This window comes from Myotis davidii, unplaced genomic scaffold (assembly GCF_000327345.1).
Source record: "Myotis davidii unplaced genomic scaffold, ASM32734v1 scaffold820, whole genome shotgun sequence".
NCBI classification, from domain to species: domain Eukaryota; kingdom Metazoa; phylum Chordata; class Mammalia; order Chiroptera; family Vespertilionidae; genus Myotis; species Myotis davidii.
The window spans coordinates 36,294-57,476 of record NW_006291981.1 but is presented as its reverse complement, the minus strand read 5'-3'; the positions used below and the strand labels follow the sequence as shown (position 1 = coordinate 57,476).

The 21,183-nt window shown below is 44.4% G+C and overlaps 1 protein-coding gene across 1 annotated transcript in view; it reads right to left on the bottom strand.

Annotated features, from left to right (window-relative positions):
- Positions 1-21,183, bottom strand: part of LOC102768453 (chromosome unknown open reading frame, human C16orf62) — a 68,465-nt gene that overhangs the window by 13,198 nt on the left and 34,084 nt on the right. Inside the window, exons 8-15 of the mRNA XM_006765345.2 lie at positions 20,100-20,162; positions 18,555-18,640; positions 17,373-17,453; positions 14,892-14,955; positions 12,644-12,742; positions 10,473-10,550; positions 9,578-9,692; positions 5,931-6,070 (exon numbers count right to left, since the gene is read on the bottom strand). Coding sequence (XP_006765408.1) covers positions 5,931-6,070; positions 9,578-9,692; positions 10,473-10,550; positions 12,644-12,742; positions 14,892-14,955; positions 17,373-17,453; positions 18,555-18,640; positions 20,100-20,162 — 726 coding nt within the window. The remainder of the gene's footprint in view (positions 1-5,930; positions 6,071-9,577; positions 9,693-10,472; positions 10,551-12,643; positions 12,743-14,891; positions 14,956-17,372; positions 17,454-18,554; positions 18,641-20,099; positions 20,163-21,183) is intronic.

Here is a 21,183-nt window from a genome sequence, read left to right as displayed (position 1 = left end):
CCAGTTACACCTAATCTGTACCTGACCCCACCCAGTGGGCCCAGCACCAACACAACCAGTGGGCTTCACACCACACAGCGAGTGATCTAACTAGCTACACAAGTGGCACTGAGCCCTGTGGGAGCAAGCACGCCCAAGTGGGTAGCCCCTGCACAGCACCTCCTATAAAGTGACCGAGGTTTATCCTTACAGCCACCCAGTGGAAGAGTAACCACACATGAAAGGGCTAACAGCATTCAAGACACACTACAATAGGGATGCCTGCACAGAGCCCACAGAAACATCCCTGGAGCACAGAGCTCAGGTGATGTGGAGGACTGTGCCGCTGAGCCCCAAGGCTCCTGAGACTACACGTGCACCGCAGCTCGCACACCATGGTTGGAGTGAGCCTCACAGCCAGCCACGATGGGCCAACACAATCAGGAGCCAGGTACAAAAGAAGGGCCCACATAACCCCCACAAGGGGCCTTTCTTAGAGCACCCAGCTCCGGAGATCAAGGAGACTGCACCACTGGGCCCCACAGGACACCTACTGCATAATATGACCACCCAAAGACTGGGACTCATAGAAGTTCTACCTAATACACAGAAACAAACACAAAGAGACAGCCAAAATGGAGAGATAAAGTGCAGGCCCCAAATGAAAGAACAGGAGGCATCTCAAGAAAAAGAGCTGAATAAAATGGAGTCAAGCAATTTATCAGACATAGAGTTCAAAGTAATGGCTATGAGAATGCTCACAGAAATTAGTGAGAACTACAACAGCATGAGGGGACATAGAAACCATAAAAAGAACCAGTTGAAAATGAAGAATACCATATCTGACATCAAGAATACACTGAAAGTGATAAAACGTAGGTTAGATGAAAGCAGAGGATCTAATCAGTGATTTGGAAGACAAAATAGAAAAAACAAACACACACCCAATCAGAGCAGCTAAAGAAAAAATTATTACAAAGCAGGAGGAGAGTTTAAGAGAACTTTGGGATAACATGATTCTAACAACATCCACGTCGTAGGGTGCAGAGGAGAAGAAAATAAGCAAGGGAACAGAGAAGCTGTTTGAAAAAATAATCACAGAAAACTTTCCTGACCTGGTGAAGAAAAAAGTCACACAAGTTCAAGAAACACAGGCAGTCCCAATCAAGACACAGCATAATTAAAATGGCAAATGTTACAAAGAGAGACTCTTAAAGGAAACAAGAGAGAAACCGTCAGTTACCTACAGGCAGCTTCCATAAGGCTATCAGCTGATTTCTCAGCAGAACCACTACACGTCAGAAGAGAATGTCATGAAATATTCAAAGTCATGAAAAGCAAGTATCTGAAACCAAGACTACCTACCACAAGGCTATCATTCAAAACTGAAGGCAAAATAAAGAGCTTGCCAGACCTAAAAAAAAAAAAAAAAGGCTAAAAGAGTTCTTCTTTGTCACCACGCCAGTATTGCAAGAAATGTTAAAAGAATTGCTTCAGGAAGAAAAATACATATATAGAAAAAAAACATAGGTATAAAGGAATAATGACAATAAATAAGTACTTATCAATATAACCTTAAATGTAAACGGATTGAATGCTCCAATCAAAAGACACAGGGTAGCTGAATGGATAAGAAAACATGACCCATATATATACTGTCTACAAGAGACTCACCTCAGAACAAAAGATTCACATAGGCTGAAAATGGGGGGATGGAGAAAAAAAATTCCATGCAAATGGAAACAAACTAAAAAAAGCTGGGGTAGCAATACTTATATCTGACAAAAAAGACTTCAAAACAAAGGCCAAAACAAAGTCTTCAAAAAGACTTCAAGTACAAAACAAGAGACAAAGAAGGCCACTATAAAAGTTGATTCAACAAAAGGGTCCTGGCCAGGTGGCTTGGTTGGAATGTCATTCTGTGCACCAAAAGGTTGCAGCTTTGAGTCTCATTCAGGGCACGTTTGATTCCTGATCAGGATGCACACGGGAGACAACTGATTGATGTTTCTCTCACATCAATGTTTTTCTCCCACTTCCTTCCTCTCTCTAAATTCAATAAAGACATATCCTTGGGTAAGGGTTAAAAAAAAAAGGGAAAAAGAGGACATAACCCTTGCAAACATATGAGCATCCAATAGAGGAACACACATATATATAAATAAAATCTTGGTGGACTTACCAGGAGAGATTGACAGCAATAGAGTCACAGTAGGGAACTTTAAAAACCTCACTATCATCAATAGATAGATTTCCAGACCAAAAAATCAACAAGAAAAGAGTGATCTGAAACAGATGGATTTAATTGATATTTACAGAACATTTCACCTCAAAGCAGCAGAATATACATTCTTCTCAAGTACACATGGAACTTTCTCAAAGATAGACCACATGTTAGGACACAAAGTAAGTCAACAAATTCAAGAAGACTGAAATCTTATCAAGCATCTTCCTGGATCACAATAGTATGAAACTAGAAATCAACCACAATAAATAAAGCTCAAAAATATTCAAACACATGGAGGCTAAACAGCATGTTATTAAACAATAAAGGGATTATCAATGAAATCAAGGAAGAAATCAGAAACTTCGAGGAAACAAATGAAAATGAGCACACAACAACTCAAAATCTATGGGACACAGCAAAACGAGTCCTAAAAGGTAACTTCATTGCATTACAGGCCTACCTCAAGAAGCAAGGAAAACCTCAAATATACAATCTAACCCAGTGGTCGGCAAACTGCGGCTCGGCAAACCGCGGCTTGCGAGCCACATGCAGCTCTTTGGCCCCTTGAGTGTGGCTCTTCCACAAAATACCGACTTCTGTGCATGGGCCATGAAGTTTCAATCGCACTGTATGTGCACGCCTGCACGTGGTATTCTGTGGAAGAGCCACACTCAAGGGGCCAAAGAGCCACATGTGGCTTGCGAGCCATGGTTTGCCGGCCATGGATCTAACCATACAATCTTTTAGCCCACCTAAAAGAACTAGAGAAAAAGCAACAAGCAAAGCAACAAGGAAAGAAATGATAAAGATTAGAGTGGGAATAAATAACATAGACACTAAATAACAGTATAAAAGATCAATGAAACAAAGACCTGGTTCTTTGAAAAGATTGATGATCATTTAACAAGTGTTATCAAGAAACAAACAGAGAGGACACAAATGAATAAAATCAGAAATAAAAGAAGTAACAACTGACATCCCAGAAATACAAAGGATTGTAAGAATATACTATGAACAACTATATGCCGATAAATTGGACAACTTGGGAAAAACAAATAAATTCCTAGAAACATACATTATTCCAAAACTAAATCAGGAAGAATCAGAAAACCTGAATAGACCAATAATAACTAATGACATTGAAGCAGTCATAAAGAAAGTCCCAGGGACCAAAAACCCTGGACCGGATGGATTTACAGGAGATTTCACCAAACATTCAAAGAACTAACACCTATCCCTTCTCAAACTGCTCCAGAACATCCAAGAGCAGGGAAGAGACTTCTAACCTTTATTACGAGGCTAGCATCATCCTAATCCCCAAACCAGATAAAGACGCTACAAAGGAAGAAACTGGTGAACATAGATGCTAAAATCCTCAACAAAATATTAGCAAATTGGATCTAACAATACATTAAAGAGATCACACATCATGATCAAGTGGGTTTTATTCCTAGGATGCAAGGTTGGTACAATATTCAAATATCAATAAATGTGATACATCACATAAACAAAATGAAAGATAAAAATGACATGATCATATACATAGAAGCAGAAAAAGCAAGGGATTATTGCTTTCAGAGAGGAAGGGAGTTTGATTATTGCACCCAGTATTATTATTACTGGGCCTCTAGATAAAATCCACCATTTACAATAAAAACACTTAGCAAACTAGGAATAAAGGGAACATACCTCAACATGATAAAGGCTATGTATGAAAAACCTAGAGCCAACATCATACTCAATGGGCAAAAATTAAAGGCGTTTTCCTTAAGATCAGGAATAAGATAGGGCTTCCCTCTTTCACCACTCTTATTCAACATTGTACTGGAAGTCTTAGCCACAGCAATCGGACAAAAAGAATAAAGGCATCCAAATTGAAAAATAAGGAAGTAAAACTCATTTCTTACAGATGACATAATATTGTACATAGAAAACCCTGAAGACTCCACCAAAAAACTACAAAGATTTAATAAATTATTTTGGCAAAGTAGCAGGTTACAAAATTAATATTCAGGAATCAGTAGTATAATAATGAACTATCACAAAGAGAAACTTGTGATAATAATTTGATTTACAATTGCAACCGAAATAAATAAATAAATAAGGTACCTAGGAATAAATTTAACCAAGGAGGTTACTTGGAAAACTACAGGACATTGACGAAAGAAACTGAGGAAGATTTAAGTAAGTGTTCATGATTTGGAAGAATTAACATCATTAAAATGTCCAAACTACCCAAAGTAATCTACAGATTAAATTCAATTCCTATTAAAATACCAATGGCATGTTTAACAGATCTAGACCAAATATTCCAAAACTTGATATGAACTCAAAGAAGACCCCCTATAGCTGCAGCAATCCTGAGACTACCAAGAAGCTAACTGCACTGAAATAGTCATCAATGTTTCTTCAGGATAGGTGTCATGTGTAATCTATGACTCCTTGGTGAATGCCTTTAGATAACAGACGTAACAATAAGACCAGTAACTTCTGTGCTTTTAGGGAAAAAAGCACATAATCAATGTTCTGAAATATCTTTCACACCTGGATTGTGATGTGAGCATATTGGTGATTTCTCTCTCCCTCTCTCCCTCCCTCTCTCTCTCTCTATTTCTCTCTCTCTCTCTCTCTCTCTCTCTCTCTCTCTCTCTCTCTCTCTCTCTTTCTTTCTCTCTCTCTCTCTCTATCTATCATCTATCTATCTATCTATCTATCTATCTATCTATCTATCTATCTATCTAAATTATCTATCATCTATCTCTCTAATCCTCACCCAAGGATATGACTTTCATTGTTTCTAGAGGAAGAGGCAAGAAGGGAGAGAGAAACATCAATCAGTTGCCTCATGCACATGCCCCAACTGGGGGTGGAACCTGCAACCTGACTGGGAATCAAACCTGAGACCCTTTGATGCCCGGGGAGATGCTCCAACCGAGTCACCTGGCGAGAGCACACTGCTGATTAATCTATTGGTGACAAAGTCCCAGATACTACGACAAACACTGGCTCAGTGCCTATAATTTGGAGCAGAGGGAGAGGCTACATCTCATGAGGTTTGTAAGAACAAAGACGGCATGCTTTCTCCCGTTTAAATTCATGGCCGCCCTGCTGACCCTCAGGCATGGCTGGAGCCTTGGCTCAGAGCCCCTCCTGTGCATGTCCTGGGGGCGGGGGATTCCCGCCCAAGCCTAACTGCTCACCTACCTTCCATACGAAATGCCAGGATCCTGCCAACAACACCCCTTTGGTCTTGGCTGTCATGGTTTGGTTTCTAATACTTGCCAGGCCCATTTTCAGCACTTCTTATGGGCAAAGTCACTGTCCCAACCATGTATGCATATTCACTCATTTAATCCTCATCAATACTTAGATGTAGATACTATTATTATTATTATTACTATTACTATTTTATAGGCAAAGAAACTGCAGCCCAGTAATGTCATCTAGTACCCAAGACTGCAGAGTGCGGAGGGGGCCTGGGAGTCCATCCTAGGCATTGTGGTCCTGGAGCCTGCACCCCTAAATCACTAAGTGACCCCCCTGGCCATATGGAGAGTCTCAACTAATACATTCAGGACACAAAATGAGTGGGAAATACACTGAGACATTCAAGCATCTGACTACAAACCAGCACAGACAGAACACCCCGCATGCTTATGGCCGAGGACGCCCACATCAGCAAGTCAGAGACAGACACCACCTTCAGCTCTCATGGGGGACGCACCGGAACTATTAACAAAGTCGAGAAGAAATTGCAGAGGAACTCCAAGAGGAAGGGTTCTGACGGCCGCATCTTTCCATCGATATTGATCGTCTTGGGGACTTCTGGGATGAGGCTGATGGCGGCTTTGAAAAAGGCATCAGCTGCAACACAAGAAAGTCCATCAGGGAAACTGAAAAAACACAGGCTCTGCTTTCTTCTCCACAGGCCTGAGGCCCGTCCTGAGAATCCCAGGGAGTTGTCTGCGCAGCTGGGATGGCAGGCAGGTCCGAGAAAGGTTCCCGAGAACTGACTGAGGGTGGGCATTCCCAGTGGAGGTGCTGTTGCTGCCTCCCATCCTCCCTTCTTCTTTGACCATCAGTCAGAGAACCTTAGCCAAACTGGCTTTAGATTCTTAAGTGAAAAAAGAAGTGGCATATGTTCACAGAAAGCCTAGAATTCACGGTTGCCTGGGCCAAGGGTTCAACCTGGATTGTCCCATTGAACCCGCCCACTCACCACGGGAGAGTGTGGTTCTCGGGCCACTTCATTTGGGAACAAGGTGCAGGAGGGTGTGTGCGCGGAGGCTCCGTCCTGTCTATACCTATTCAAGTGCACACCCACTTTGCTAGAGAAATAACAATCTAATGTCTGAAGGAATGCACGCACACATGCACACACACATGCACTGCACACGTGTGCACACATGCACACACACTCCACATATGCACACACACAAACATGTACTCCACACACACGCACTCCACACATGCACACATACACAAAACATGCATACAGATACACACTCCACATATATGCACACACGTGCATACATATCCACACACATGCACACGCAGGTACTACTACTACTACTACTACTACTACACACACACACACACACACACACACACACATAAGCGCGCATGCGCTTTCGAGACTACTGACTAGGTAATAGTTCCACAGAATCATCCAAGAAATGAAGATATGGAAAGAAGCAAGGGGGAAGAAAGAGAAAGGAGAGGTAGGAAGCGGAGCAGATAGGAGAAGGGAACACAAGGGATAGAGACAGGGAGAGACTGGAGGATGGAAGTGAGGGTTAGAAGATGGAGTGTTCTTTATAGAAAAAGTGCCAAGGTCAAAACACTGATCCAACAAGTGAAATTCTAAACTGCCTGACAAGACCAAATGTATTTGGTCCAAATACACCTCCAGTTGGAAACACCTCCCAGCCACATCCAGAGAACAAGGTGCTGGTGGAAAACACCCTCAATTAAACCAGAGCCCCACCCAACAGTGTGACACCACTTGCGGGCGCTTCCACAGATGGGCACTCCCACATGTGAGCGCTCCCGAACGCAGGCACTCCCACACGGGCCAGCCACCTCGACTTTAAAGAGGGAACCAATTCAGATGCAACCCTGAGCATCGGCCTGTGGACTGAAGGGTCCCAGGTTCAATTCCGGTCAGGGTACATGCTAGGGTTGTGGGGTCGATCCCCAGTGTGGGGCGTTCAGGAGGCAGCCGATCCATGATTCTCTGTCATCACTGATGTTTCTCTCTCTCTCCCTCTCCCTTCCTCTCTGAAATCAATAAAAACATATTAAAAATAAAAAAAAGAGAGAACCAATTTGTAAGTGTTAAAACCTCTGACATTCAAACCAATGGGATGAACTAACCTGATCTTCATGCTGCACAGCAGGTTGGGTGGCAGCTGATAGTTTTTGTTTGCCTTGTGTCATGCTAACTGTCCTCCTTGCCAAGGTGGCCCTAGAAGAAAGCCCACGTGTACCAGCAGATAGTGAGGGCAGAAGGCTGCTCTAGTAATGCACAGTCCTGGTGGGTGAGGCCCCGACGATGAGGAAACACACACAGAGTCAGAAACCATCCCGCCATGGCCGTGGGTGGCCGCACCGACCGTGGTTCCCATTGCCTGCCTGCTTGTTAATGCGAATATCTGCGGGAGACCACTACACAGAGAGGGCGTCGTAAGTGCAAAGGCACTGAGTCAGGAGGCAGCTTCGCCTGCTCACAGAACAGAATAAAGCCTGTGAGGCTGAAGAGTGGTGTGAGAGGACAGAGGCCGCAGGACCAGGTCATGTGGGGACGAACCAGCAAAGAGTTGAGTTTAACTCCAAATGCACTGGGGAGACACGAGAGTTCCCAGGAGTCGAAACCAAGACCAACCAGGTTTTGAAAAGGTTGTTGGATAACAATCATGTTCTTCATTTATTTATTATTGATTTGAGAGAGAGGGGGAGAGAAACATGGATATGTTGTCCCACTTAGTCACGCACTCACGGGTTCCTTCTTGTATATGCCGACTGGAGATGGAACCCACAACCTTGGCATATTGGGACAACACCCTAACCAGCTGAGCTCCTGTCCTGGGCCAGCAGTCACGTATGAAGATTCGGATGCCCAGAGCTGCCCCAGATGAATCAAGACACAGATCCAGGTGCCAGACTGCCAGGCCGAGGCTAAAGATGAGGAAGGACCGTGGTCTGACCAGCCCAGCATGCCCTCCACACCAAGCCAGGGCTGGCGGCTCCCTCTGGCACACACTGATGTCAGGTGGGAGATGGCGGCGGGGGAGACAGCCCTGAAAGCGTCAGTCCGCCTCAGGCAGCGCTAGAGAAACTCCCGAGCCTTCCGAGGCTTGCACTGCACATGCCTCTATCCATGGGAAAGGACATGGCCTTGGCCAGAGCAGGGGCTGAGTGCTGGCTCCCTAGCGATTCCTCCTCAGTTTTCTCACTTAGAAAATGGGGTCCCCACAACAGGACTGGCCTTGTGTAGCTATCAGGAGGAGGAGAGGAGATATGTGCAAAAGCTCATGTAACAAACACTGTAAACGATGCAGGATTCTTTCAGGCTATGCTACAGCCTGCTGGGCAGGCCCTGCTACGGGCCACACTGCAGGCGACAAGAACCTCCAGCAGAAACACTATGATCCTTGCTGAGGGCGTTCTCTTGGCTCACGTGAGGCACAGGCCTGAGTGCAGGGAAGCTGGTGCCCCAGCAGCAGCAGGGGTTAGTGACAGACGGAGGAAAGGGTGGGGTAACGCCAGGGCCATTAGCACTCCCTCCCGGAGGTCCCAGAAGGAGTGGACTGCGGCTGCTCCCAGCCGGACCTTCCCACGAGGGTCCCCTTGGTTGGCTTCCTTCCCTCGCCCTCGTCTTCCCCATCACCCTCCGGACACTAGGGCGATCCCTCCCAAATAAGCCATGCACAGTGAGCACAGAGATGGGTCTTGAGCGGAGTCTTCATCCCCAACAGCGAGCTGCAGACAGTGTTCACTCTGTCCTTTCTAGATTCCTCCCATGTCTTTCTGGGGCTTCACACCAACATCAACAATGACAGATATGATCTGCGGGGAGGATTCAGCCTTATGTCTAAGATTCCTTAGGCACAGGCAGCCTGCATGTCTGCGATTTAAGATGGTCCTTACAGGAAAACAGCCACACTCTGTAATCTATCTGACTCTAAATGTGGGCATGTCTGATATGCATCCTACTAAGGAAATATTTAAAATTCGTCCTTGATTACTTTCCCTTTCCTCCTTAAGGAACCTTCCTTCTCTTCACCCCACCTACTCTCATGCACATGCCCACATGCCCTGTGGGTGGCTTTCCTAGTGGCAGGGGGGCCTGAGAGGAGGGGAGGGGCTTACCTTGGGAGAGGCACTGATTGGCCAAGGCCACCTGGCCAGCAAGCAGGTAGAGGTTGAGGCGTGTGAAGATGCCCACCAGGGATGGGATGGTAATGAAGCAGTAGGCAACACAGGCCTGGAGAAAGGAGACAGCAGGTCAGCTGGCTATGCCCTCACAGTAGATCAGAACACCTGTTCTCATCTGTCCATATTTTCAGGCAAAAACACTTAAAAGTAATTTCTGATTCTGAGCTCCAACTTCCCCTCTTGCCTCTGCAGTGCCTGTCTCTTTGGGACAGGCATGAAAAATAAACCCTCCCAGCACAGAAGGGAGGGCAGAGATAACACCTAACAGCAGTAAGTTAAAAGCAGCTGTATACACCAGTTACTTTTAAAAGTGGAGATAGGAGGCAGTCAATTCATGATTCTCTCCCTTCCTTTCTGAAATCAATAAAAATATATTTAAAAAATTTAAAAGTGGAGGTGATTAGAAGAAGTTGCTAAAAAGAGTTTGAAGTGGTTGACTGAAGAGAGAGGATGAGAAGAGAAGGGGCAGGGCTGGGATGCTTGGATGTCATTGTTTTGCCTAGGATTTCATTTTTTAAGACATGGTTGTGTTACTTAGGTAAAAATTCAAGCAGTACACTCAAGAAGCTTAAATTTTATTTCAAATTTGGGAACTGATCAATAGGGGAAAAGTTATTAGACCTTCCAGAGACAGCATAATTACAGAGAACTGGCACACAGCCCCAAGCCCACCCTTGGCCACCTTAGCACCTGTGCAAACTCAGGCTCCACTGACGTTGCTTTCAGAAACATTCAGAAACTGGCCGGCCCATAGACATGTAAGGAAAATTAATTTGGGAAACCCACAGCCCACCAAGTTCAGTCTGTGGGTCTTATCTTTAGAACATACCCGGACAAAGGCAGCAGTTTTTCTGGAATGATTCCCCTTCATCACTTTTCTTGTTTCCATTGCCAACCGGCTCACACTCTGGATTTGTTAATGAGTAAAACAGAAATGGGAATGAATGATGGCTGACTCAAACCTTCCACAGACATCTGAACATGAACTGCAGCTAGTTCATTGAGAACCATCCACGTGGGACAAAGACTGATTAGCCCTGAACCCTGAAGTGCCAAATGGGTCATCAGGTAGACTCCATCTGGGCTTGCTCAAACATCTCCAGGGAGTAAGACCAAGCATGTCAAACTCGCGGCCCTCAGGCCACATGCGGTCCACAATGAATATTTTTGCAACCCAGCCAATATAACAATATATAAGAAACATTTTAATAAAAGTTTAATAACTTAATTTTTACAATATCCTGTTATACGTAATTATTAACAAACTACAACGTTCGCTAATGACTGATTACTACAATCATGTTGCATTCATTTCCCTTACATGCTTATGCGCAGGCGCACCATTTCTCTCCACTAACACCAGCAGTGAATATTTTAGCAGCCAATGGCCATGTCATTAGTCTTGGACTGACTTGTTTGGTGTGCGCAACAGGAAATATTTCGCTTTCGAAGAACAAGAAAAATAGGTTTATTTGCATTATGCTTATTTATTTGTGCAGTTATTCAGTGTCTGGTAAGTTAATGTTCAAGAAAAAATATTCATTTTTATTAAAATGTTCTATTACTTTATGTTAATGACTCTTTTATTTCAGCCCTTTGTATTCAGCATGTCTCTATCGAAATAAACCTACATTTCTATGAAAATTGAAGCCTTTGCTTTTTTGCTCCACATACACTTACACCTTATTTATTTGGCCCATGGTAGCCTTGGAGTCTGACATGCTTGGGGTAGAACGAAGGCTCTCACTGAGTTAGCCTGCCTATCCTCTGCATTATAAATGACCATTTTCTGGCTTAATGAACAGCTAGGGTTCACTACTCCATTTCTGGAAATCCCATACACTAAAAGCTTAAGATCTTAAAGATCTTAAGAGAAATTTCCAAATCTGAGAGTAACCATGCAATTCAGTTATGCCATACTAGCAACACCCATAGGAGAGGTAATGACAGCAGCCACAGCATCGTGTACCACAGCCAGGTGCTGCCTGAAGAGCTGTCCACTCATTACCTCATCTATAACCCCCTCAGCCTGCGAGGTGGGTGGTTACCTCCCTGTGTCATAGACAAAGTCTCCACATGTAGGTGTTAAGCTTAGTAATGTTCCACGGCCTGGCAACCAGCAAACATTTAATACAGCTGCTCCTCTTGAATTCATGTGGGGCGACTAAAGAGCCTTAGGGAATTTTTCCACAGATGTGAAAAGTTTGGACCTAGGTTCCCAAACTGTAAAAACTCACAGGGAAACCTCTTATTTTTTTTTATTTTTTAAGGAAAACAGCAATTATTGAGCACTGGACAAAGCCCCGGAGCGAGGCAGCCCAGGGTCAATTCCTTACCGTGAGGCTGCGTCTTTGCACAGCTGGGGCGTGATAAACGCAAATGCTGTGCAAAACTCAATGTGGAAAAGACAACGTGGAAGTGAAAATAAAGGTAGTGGTGTCTCCCCAACTCCGGGGTTTGAAAGGCTGTGCAGTGCCCAACTGGTGCCCAGCACACTTCATCAGAAAGGAATTATGGTCAATTAAGAATGACAAAAAATTTCTATTTTTTACATTTACAGGTATTATTGTTTTAAAGAGCTATCAAGTTGTTGGGGCATAAATACTTAAGTTGTCTGAGCCTAAGTGTTGAATAAACAGAGATGTCACTGATTTCTTTCAAACTGGGCACCATGAAAAGTCACTGAAAGGCTGTGTCCCAAGGAAGTGGGCACCCTGGTGAGGCAGCAAGGCCTGGGTTAGTATTCCTCAACCACAGCCAATCCTCACGCCTCTGCTGCTGGCACACAGGAACGAGAATAAACACATTTCAGAGAAAAAGGGATCAATAAAACCACTCAAAGATTTCAGTAAGTTCTAGATTGCACCAACCTTTGAGAAAAGCCTGCCACACCTCGGGACCAGGAGCAACATGAGGAAGGGGAGTCCCAGGTTAAATAGTTCTGGCATGTAGATGCTCAATAAACATTTGCTGAGAGAATGAATGAATGAAAAGCCTTACGTGAATCAACTGCACAAGAACAGGTTCCAGATTGCAAAACATCGACCTGGCCTCGACATAGAAACTTAGCTGTTGCTCAAAATCACGACCAAAGGACACCTAGAATCAAAGAGAGAGGGGCTGACAATGCACACAGCTGAACAGGCTTTGCCTGGACTTTGGGGGGGAAGGGGGGGTGCTGAGATGATGAGCCACCAATGACCCCCCCATATGACTAGGTGGGAAGGGCATGCAACCACGCATGCACGTGTGCGTGCACACACGCAATGGGATATACTCTGACCAGACTACAATGCCCCACTCAGCATGTCGCTGACATGTTACTACTGCCACCTCATCATCATGACATGGGCACTGGAGTAGAACACAGAAAGGCTGAAGGGTATGAAACAGAATCTCCTTGGCCGGTGTTGTTCAGTGGTCAGAGCATTGGCCTACACACTGAAGGATCGCAGGTTCTATTCCCAAAGACATGTACCTGGGCTGCAGGTTCATTCCCTATCCCTGGTCTGGGTGAGTCCAGGAGGCAACCAGTCGATGTGTCTCCCTCACATCGATGTCTCTTTCTCTCTCTCTCCCCCTCCCTCTATCCTTCCTTTTCACTCTCACTAAAAAGCAATGGAAAAAATATCCTCAGCTGAGGATTAACAAAAACAAACAAAACACAGAATCTCAAAATACAAACAGAACATCCCCATATAGAAGGAGAGCTGGAAGGAAGCCCTGGAGCGCTGTCAGCTGCGCCTTTCAGAGCACAAAGGGAGCCTGGGCCGTTGGCCAGGATTCCTGCTCCCTGATGGGGTTCCCAACCTCAGTGGCCGCTGTTGCCAGAGCCACAGATGGAGGCTTCCTCCCCATTACAAATCCCCTCTCCCATTTCTCCAAAACTGATGACTAGCTGGTTAGCAGGACAAACTGACTGCTACAGCAATAATTCTGGCCCAGGAGTTTAACTTTGCTATTTCCACTGTTGCTACCAGGTTTCACATCTTATTTCCTCATATTCTTTTCCATTATAACTCAGCGGCTTTCAGACAAAGCCATAAAAAGATAAAGACCACATGACCGGCATATAAATCAAGGGGACAGGAGAGACACCTGGTCAAAACCATAGGTACATTTCCTAACGTGGCCTGAACTTAATCAAAATTGGTATTTTAGCCACAGTGTTTGGCGGATAGCTCAGCTGACCCTGCTGCTGGATGAGTCACATTTCCTCAGTTACTTCAAGGTGACCTAGTTATTTCCATTTCAGCCTCTGTCTCGAGTGCCTGTTAAACCAGGACACTGGTGGCAGCTGGGAGTTAGTTAGCTCTGCATACCAAGAACAAAGGCAGGGCTGTTCTGGTGAGGATGGAACAGGTGCTCCCAGAGAAAGCTTCAGTAACCCCCACTCTGCTGGGCATTTCAGGGTCCCTGGGGACTTTTCCTCCCGGACACAGAGTCACTGCCCTTCCTGAACCTGCGCCTAAAGGCCCTGCGGCCCCGAGTCTGCCCTCCCAGGTAAGAGCTGTGGCAGCTGGATGATGGGAGAAGGGGAAGAAAGCGGTCACACGGAGGAGAGCCACCTCAGCCAGCACTGAGGCCCCACCCTGCCCCCAGAGCAGCCCAGTGGCCCAGCCGACAGAACTGTGGGATTAATGAAACACTGTGGCCTGGGGTGAGCTGTCCACACTGCGGGTAACAGGCAAAGGGAGAGGGCGCGCATTGGCACAGCTGCGTTTTGCTGTCCCGTGGCAGACAGCAGGAGTGTCAGGGAGCCTCCCAGTCATGCGAGAGGGCTGCCCGGCTGTGCGAGTCTCCCTGGCCTGGTGGTCGTGTTTGCTCTCCCCGACAGCAACCACTTGTTTGGGATGGGCCCACATCCATCCAAAGGACTCAGTCCTACAAAGCTGCTGGGACCCTTCCTTCTGGGCTCTCACGGGGAGCGAGCCTGCCTAGGAGGGTACCCGGGAGCAAAGCCATGATGCGGAGGTCCCACCTCCAGCAGCTCCTCTGAGGGCTCCATTCCAGAACCTTTGTCACATGAGTCAGGAAGCCGCCCTCCCTCCCCCGGACTTTCCCTGAGGCCAGTTTGTCCTGGCACTCTCTGCCCCAGGAGCCTGGCTAATGGAATCTCTTTTCTAGCCTCATCTTCTCTCAATAAGAACGAGAAGCACCAAAGAACATAATGCTAACTCGTCCACCTGAGTACAGAGAAACAATTATATCCCTTTCCAAGACCGCTGAGTCCGTCCTTAATACCTACCATCTTTACAAACCCACTAATCAGACAGGCCAGTGTTCTCTTCTCATCCTCCAGAGTGAGTGCACTGAAATCAACAAGGTACAGAATTAACACTAGGTGATAAACGCGCTTCCAAAGAAAAATATATAAGAACTAAGCAATGTAACAGGTAACAACATTTTGCATTTTCTAGATTTATAAATGTTTCACATCTCAAAGTTGCTGTTCTTAAAATTCATTTATTAGTGGTAACTTTTTCTTCTTTGGAATTTGGGCAGAAAGGTTCCACTTCAAATGTAATTCAGAGAACTTTTGTTCAACATAATAAAAAATTTCAAACTAGGCAGCAAAGTTGAAAAGAATTTTACAGTGAATACCCATATATCCACCCATCAAGATCTTACCATTATCATTTTATAATATTTACTTTATCACATAACCATCTATTTCCCTCTCCATCTGTCAGTATGTCTTATTTTGGGGATGGATCTTAAAGTAAATCAGTTACTTCTATTAACAAATTAAATACAAATATATATGTGTAAGAAAATGTCAAGGCTTCATAGTTTAGACCAGTGATGGCGAACCTATGACACTCATTTTTTTGGTTGATTTTTCTTTGTTAAATATCAAAAATATAAATCTTTGTTTTACTATGGTTGTAAATATCAAAAAATGTCTATATGTGACATGGCACCAAAGTTGGGGTTTTTCAAAATGCTGACACGCCAAGCTCAAAAGGTTCACCATCACTGGTTTAGACTGTACTTGTAAAGCTTATAAATAGGGCCCTGATTTATTCTGAAAAAGAGCCCAGAGAAAACAGGAACCAAGAGTTTTGTTTGTTGATTTGCTCTAGGAAAGATAACTATTGGCAGAGACTGCAAAACACCCTCCAATAGGCCAGGTCTCCTCCCTTCTCCTAGACTACATTTCCCAGTCTCCTCTGCAGCTAAATATGGCCATGTGACAGTTCTAGCCAATGGGATGTAAATGCAAGCAATTAAGAGCCTTCCAAGTTTTTTTGTTTTGTTTTTATTGTTTAAAGTTTTATATGTCTCCTTTTTCCCCAATTGACGCCCCCCCTACCCCAGCCATTCCCACCCCGGGCAAGCCCCCACCGCCCCAGTGTCTGTGTCCATTGAAGAGCCTACCAAGTTTTGCCCTAAAAGAAAGCGGCTGCCTACAGCCTGCAGAATGCAGCATGGACATAGTCAAGGTAAGCCAGCTTCCACCAGGAAACAAGGACAACACCCAGAGTGATGGCAGAGCAACAAGACAGAAGGAGCCTGGGTTCCCGGATGATGTTCTAAAGCAGAGCTATCATACCTCCACCTGCTGGCCTCATACTTTTATCAAGAGAGAAATCAACCTATTTTATTTAAGCCAAAAGCCAATATCCTACTAACACAAGTGCCTTTCTGGATGTTTTCTGTGCCTTTATTTTTATTTTTGCCCAGTTAAAATCTAATGGTTCCATTTATTAAAATCTAATGGTTCCATTTATTATTAAAAGTGTTGATATTTTGCCCTAGCCGACTTGGCTCAGTGGATAGAGCGTCAGCCTTCGGACTGAAGCGTCCCAGGTTCGAGTACAGCCAAGGGCACATGCTTGGGTTGAGGGCTCGATCCCCAGTAGGGGGCGTGCAGGAAGCAGTCGATCAATGATTTTCTCTCATCATTGATGTTTCTCTCTCTCCCTTCTCCCTTCCTCTCTGAAATCAATAAAGAAATATTTTTTTAAAAAGAAAAAAAATGTGTTGATATTTTGATTTTTATAACTACCCATGAAGTTGAAAGCACAAAGTCATGAAAATAAAGATTCTGAAAATCTTCAGAGGGAAAAAAAAGAAGTACAATTCCTCTTATTGATGGTTGAATTCTAAAACAATTTTCTCAGTGCTTGTAACATTTTACAGTGAATCAAGCTGCTTGGTTAAAAATTCTTTGGGAACTAAAATTTCAGTGATAAGCAGGAATTGCCTTAAGTGTAGTCAAATAGAAATGTGGGGTTGGGGGCAGGCTAGAAAGCAAAGGAGTGATCATTTGGCCTTTGACCCAAAGGTAAGGTCAGTGGGTAGGTCTCAGCCTCAAATATACTGAACAAATAGCGTCCTTCATGTAAGAAGGATGAACAATTGCAGGTGCCTTTAAAGAACTGGAGACTAATGAGGAAACATGTGAAGGCTATGTTACTGAATGAGGGAACTCACTATTATATTACCTGCTGCTCTCAGAAATCTCTTGGAGACAGGGGTTTGAGTCCACTTGGATGAAACCAGCCTGTTCTCTCACCTGAACTTCCTTTATAAAAGCATGCCATCTCATTTTCTCAGGAAGGTACCCTCAGCCTCCCTCCTCTCCTAGAGTGGAAAGTCCTCATTGGCAAGAACCTTAATAGCCCCATAAAAATATAACTCCCAGTAGCAGCTTCCAGCAGCAATCCCCCTCATGTACTGCCATGTGGCATTGAGATCCAGCCCATGTGACGTGGCAGCTTACTTCACAGAGTCATGCATGGTCTTGCACACGTGCAGGAGGGCGTTCAGAATGACTGGATCCTTGGTGGGCTCATGCTGATGCCTGGGAAACAGTTAAAGGCAGTCGTGAAAGCTGTGCCCCTGAGGACAGTGAAAGCATGGGTTTGGTTCTTATCAGCTATACATATTTGAGAAGCAGCAAATGATCCGATTGCACAAACTATGGCCCAGTTCACCACTGATGGGCTCTGTTCTAGTTTTCTCTTAATTCTTCTTTCAATGACAAGTTTGCTCTTCTCCACATACTGTAATTTCTAGTAACTGCAGAATCCTGGTCAAGCTGCTACACTTCCTAATACAAGCCAAGGGCAAATCTGTTGTTTTTTATCATGTTTCTTGAACTCTCTGAAGTGGCTCATGACCTATCTTCAACTGTGTTAGGTGCAGGGAGCACGTATTAATTGGGTTTTTCAAATAATATAAAAGGACGAGCTCATCAAACAAACCCTTATGCAAGTAAAGTTGGTGTATTTATTCCAAGCGTATGGAATTAATCTTTTAGGAAGACCACACAAGGAAAGCTTAAAACATATATCCAAGCAACATCTATCTCAATTTTCTAAACTCTACATACTTAATATTTAAAAAATAGTATACATGAAATCACTGACTACACTAGTTATATATTATCTAACATACATTAAAAAAATATATATACAACTTTACAAATGAAAATGAAAACCTCTCCTCCATGGACCACCTACAGTTATTTCATGTACCACCAGCAGGATGCAGTTCTGGGAAACGTATTTAATAACATGAAAAGAACTAAACTTGAAAATAGATCACAAATCTACCCACTGACCATGCAAACCTTTCTAGCTCTGGTACCTTGATAAATATGACTTTATCTTTTAAAATATTACTCTCTAAGTAGTTCATCAATAGATTGCTCCTTCCAGTAGCACATCTGAGTGAATGCAGGTGATGACCACGCTCCTGTGAATGCTCAGGACGCTGTCTTCTTCAGCACAGAGTACAGCCTTCAGCATAACTGCTCCTCAGGTGGTTTCCCTCTCACTGATGTCTCAGGTATGAAATGCATGCACAGGCCTGGGCCCCAGAGTGCAAACACTGATTTCTTATCAACAGGTTTCAAAAAGGCATTAGGAATCGAAGCTTCCAATTACAAAGTTACACTTACTTGATAAAAACTTCCATGATGCATTTGCAAACCTCCACCCGCACGCTCTCTTTTTGGAACATGTCCAGAAATGGCAGAAATTTTTCCTAAAACAAAATTCAAAAAGAAAAAAGCACTCTCCATGCTATTTATATACATTATTAAAAGGAACCCATGGGTCATTTTTTTCTTTGAAGGTCAAAAGAGCTGCTCATCTCTGAGGCAGGCCAGCGAGGGCTCCCCTGAGAGCAGGAGATGACTCAGAGGTTTAGAAACGACTGCTATTAAAACAACTTTCTGCTCTAACCGGTTTGGCTCAGTGGATAGAGCGTCGGCCTGAGGACTGAAGGATCCCAGGCAAGGGCATGTACCTTGGTTGCTGCCTTAGTTGCTGCGGGCTTGATCCCCAGTAGTGGGGTGTGCAGGAGGCAGCTGATCGATGTTTCTCTCTCATCGATGTTTCTAACTCTCAATCCTTCTCCCTTCCTCCCTGGAAAAAATAAATAAAATATATTTTTTTAAAAAAATAAAACAATTTCCTTGTGCCCAGGGATTAGGCTGGGACCAGTAAACATTTTGGTGCACCATCTGAGCAACATCTATTTTTTATTATTTTGTTAATCCTCAACCAAGGATATTTTTTCCATTGATTTTTACAGAGTGAAAGGGAGGAAGGGAGGGGGAAAGGGTGAGAGAAAGAGAGAGAGAGAGAGAGAGAGAGAGAGAGAGAGAGAGAGAGAGAGAAAGATCAATGTGAGAGACATATCAATTGGTTGCCCCCAGCACATGCCCCCATGGGACAGAACCAGCAACCTTTCGGTGCAGGGGCCTACGCTGTAACCACTGAGCCCACCCGAAAGGGCTGGGTAACATTTAGGTGACCATAAGCTTTCTGTGTGCTAAAATGAAAAGTAAGCTTCAGCATTTTTACAGTGGCATTGGCAAGCAAAGAAAGGACTCAGAGTTGTTCAGAGAGTGACTATGGCAACTTGCCTCTATTTTCAAATAAAGAAAAGACCAAAACCTTGCCGCCTTGTGAGTGTTCGTGAATGGGGATTCCTCCCCTCGGCGCCACGGTACTCAGGCGCCCAGGTCGCCCTTGCCCAGTGCACTGCAGCAGACTTGACAGGACGTCTCAGAAACTTTTAACTTTTTGAGGGAAACATAATAAATCTCAGCTGTCAGGCACTGAGACAACTGCTATTTCAGTTTCAACATTAGGTTGTGTGATGAAAGCAAGTACCATGTGAAAGTCACTGAGGAAGAGGAAGTCCAGTTTGACTCCAGGGTTGAGAAGCCGTGGTGCCCCCTGGAGCACACATTCTAGTAGTAAGGAATGATGAACTGAAGGTCATATTTTCTTTCAGTCTAGGTGCATCAGGTTTTTCAACTGCTGGTTGAGCTGTGATGACAGCGATACTTAAGCTGTTTAGACGTAGCTTACTTTATGAAGAAAACCGTTAAGCATTTCTTTTGGCCCAGGGCACCTTGAAAAATGACTGAGACACTAAGAGAATCTCTGACTCAGATACAAATTTCCACAAATAATTAAGGAGTGCTACTTACCACTGAGAAGAGCACTGAGAAATCATGGAAATGGGCAATCACTTTCTTAATTATCGACTGAAGCTGCAAATGAAACAAAAAACACATCTTATTTAATAAAACTTGGGTATGTTTAAAAGGCCACCCTTGCATCATTTGCAACCCCAATTCCAAGAAAAGAAGCCTGGACTGCCCAAGGACTGGGAAGGACTGAACCTTGGGAAACAGTGTCTTGGTCTGGAACAGGCAGAGCAAGGAGGCAGTTAGCTCCTTGTGAGGACTGAAGGGGATGGTTCAGGTACGGGTACCTGCCCTTCAGTCCTCCGAAAGTCAGCTGTGACTATCCAGGAGGAGCAGAAGTTTCTGGAGCCACACAGACATCGCCAGACACAGCCTCACTGCTGTAGCTAGAAGGCAGCCAGAGACATCAGGTCAACCATGGATGCGGCTGGGTCCCATAGAACTTCATTCACAAAACAGCCCAACCTGACTATTCCCTGACTTTGCCAGAAGCCAAAGGTCACATCCTCCAGGAGGGCGGGGCATGGGTCTCAGGCCCTGGGACTGGGTCCACCATCCGCACCTGCCGCACTTGAGTGCACACAGAGCTGCTGACCGGCCTCGCCAGGAAGGAGAGGCCAAGGAGCCGCCTCTAAATTAAACACAAACCTTGCCTGCCCCCTTACTGTTAAGAGAAATTCACTGACAGATACTTTGTTTCTACTAAACATGTTTCTCATGTTCTAGAAACAGAATATTAAAAGTACGATCCCACTTCATAATTAAGTAATTTTTTAGGTCAGTCAAGCAAAAGATGAAGATACTGCAATACTATCTGGTTAAAACAGTTTCTGAAACCATATCCACAGCAACAAATCCCTTTAGCTCAGGAATGTTTTAAATTAGGTGCAGTTACACATGCATTCTCCCCCGCCGCCACTGTGCTGCTATCAAATGCAGGAAAGTGAACAGTGATGTAACTATAATACTTTCATCTATCATCCATATCCCTATCCCTATCCCTATCTGCTCACTGTGTTGGCTGCAAATGATTTTTTTTTTTAATTCTACCATTTCTTCCATATTTCTCAATTGGCACCTCCAC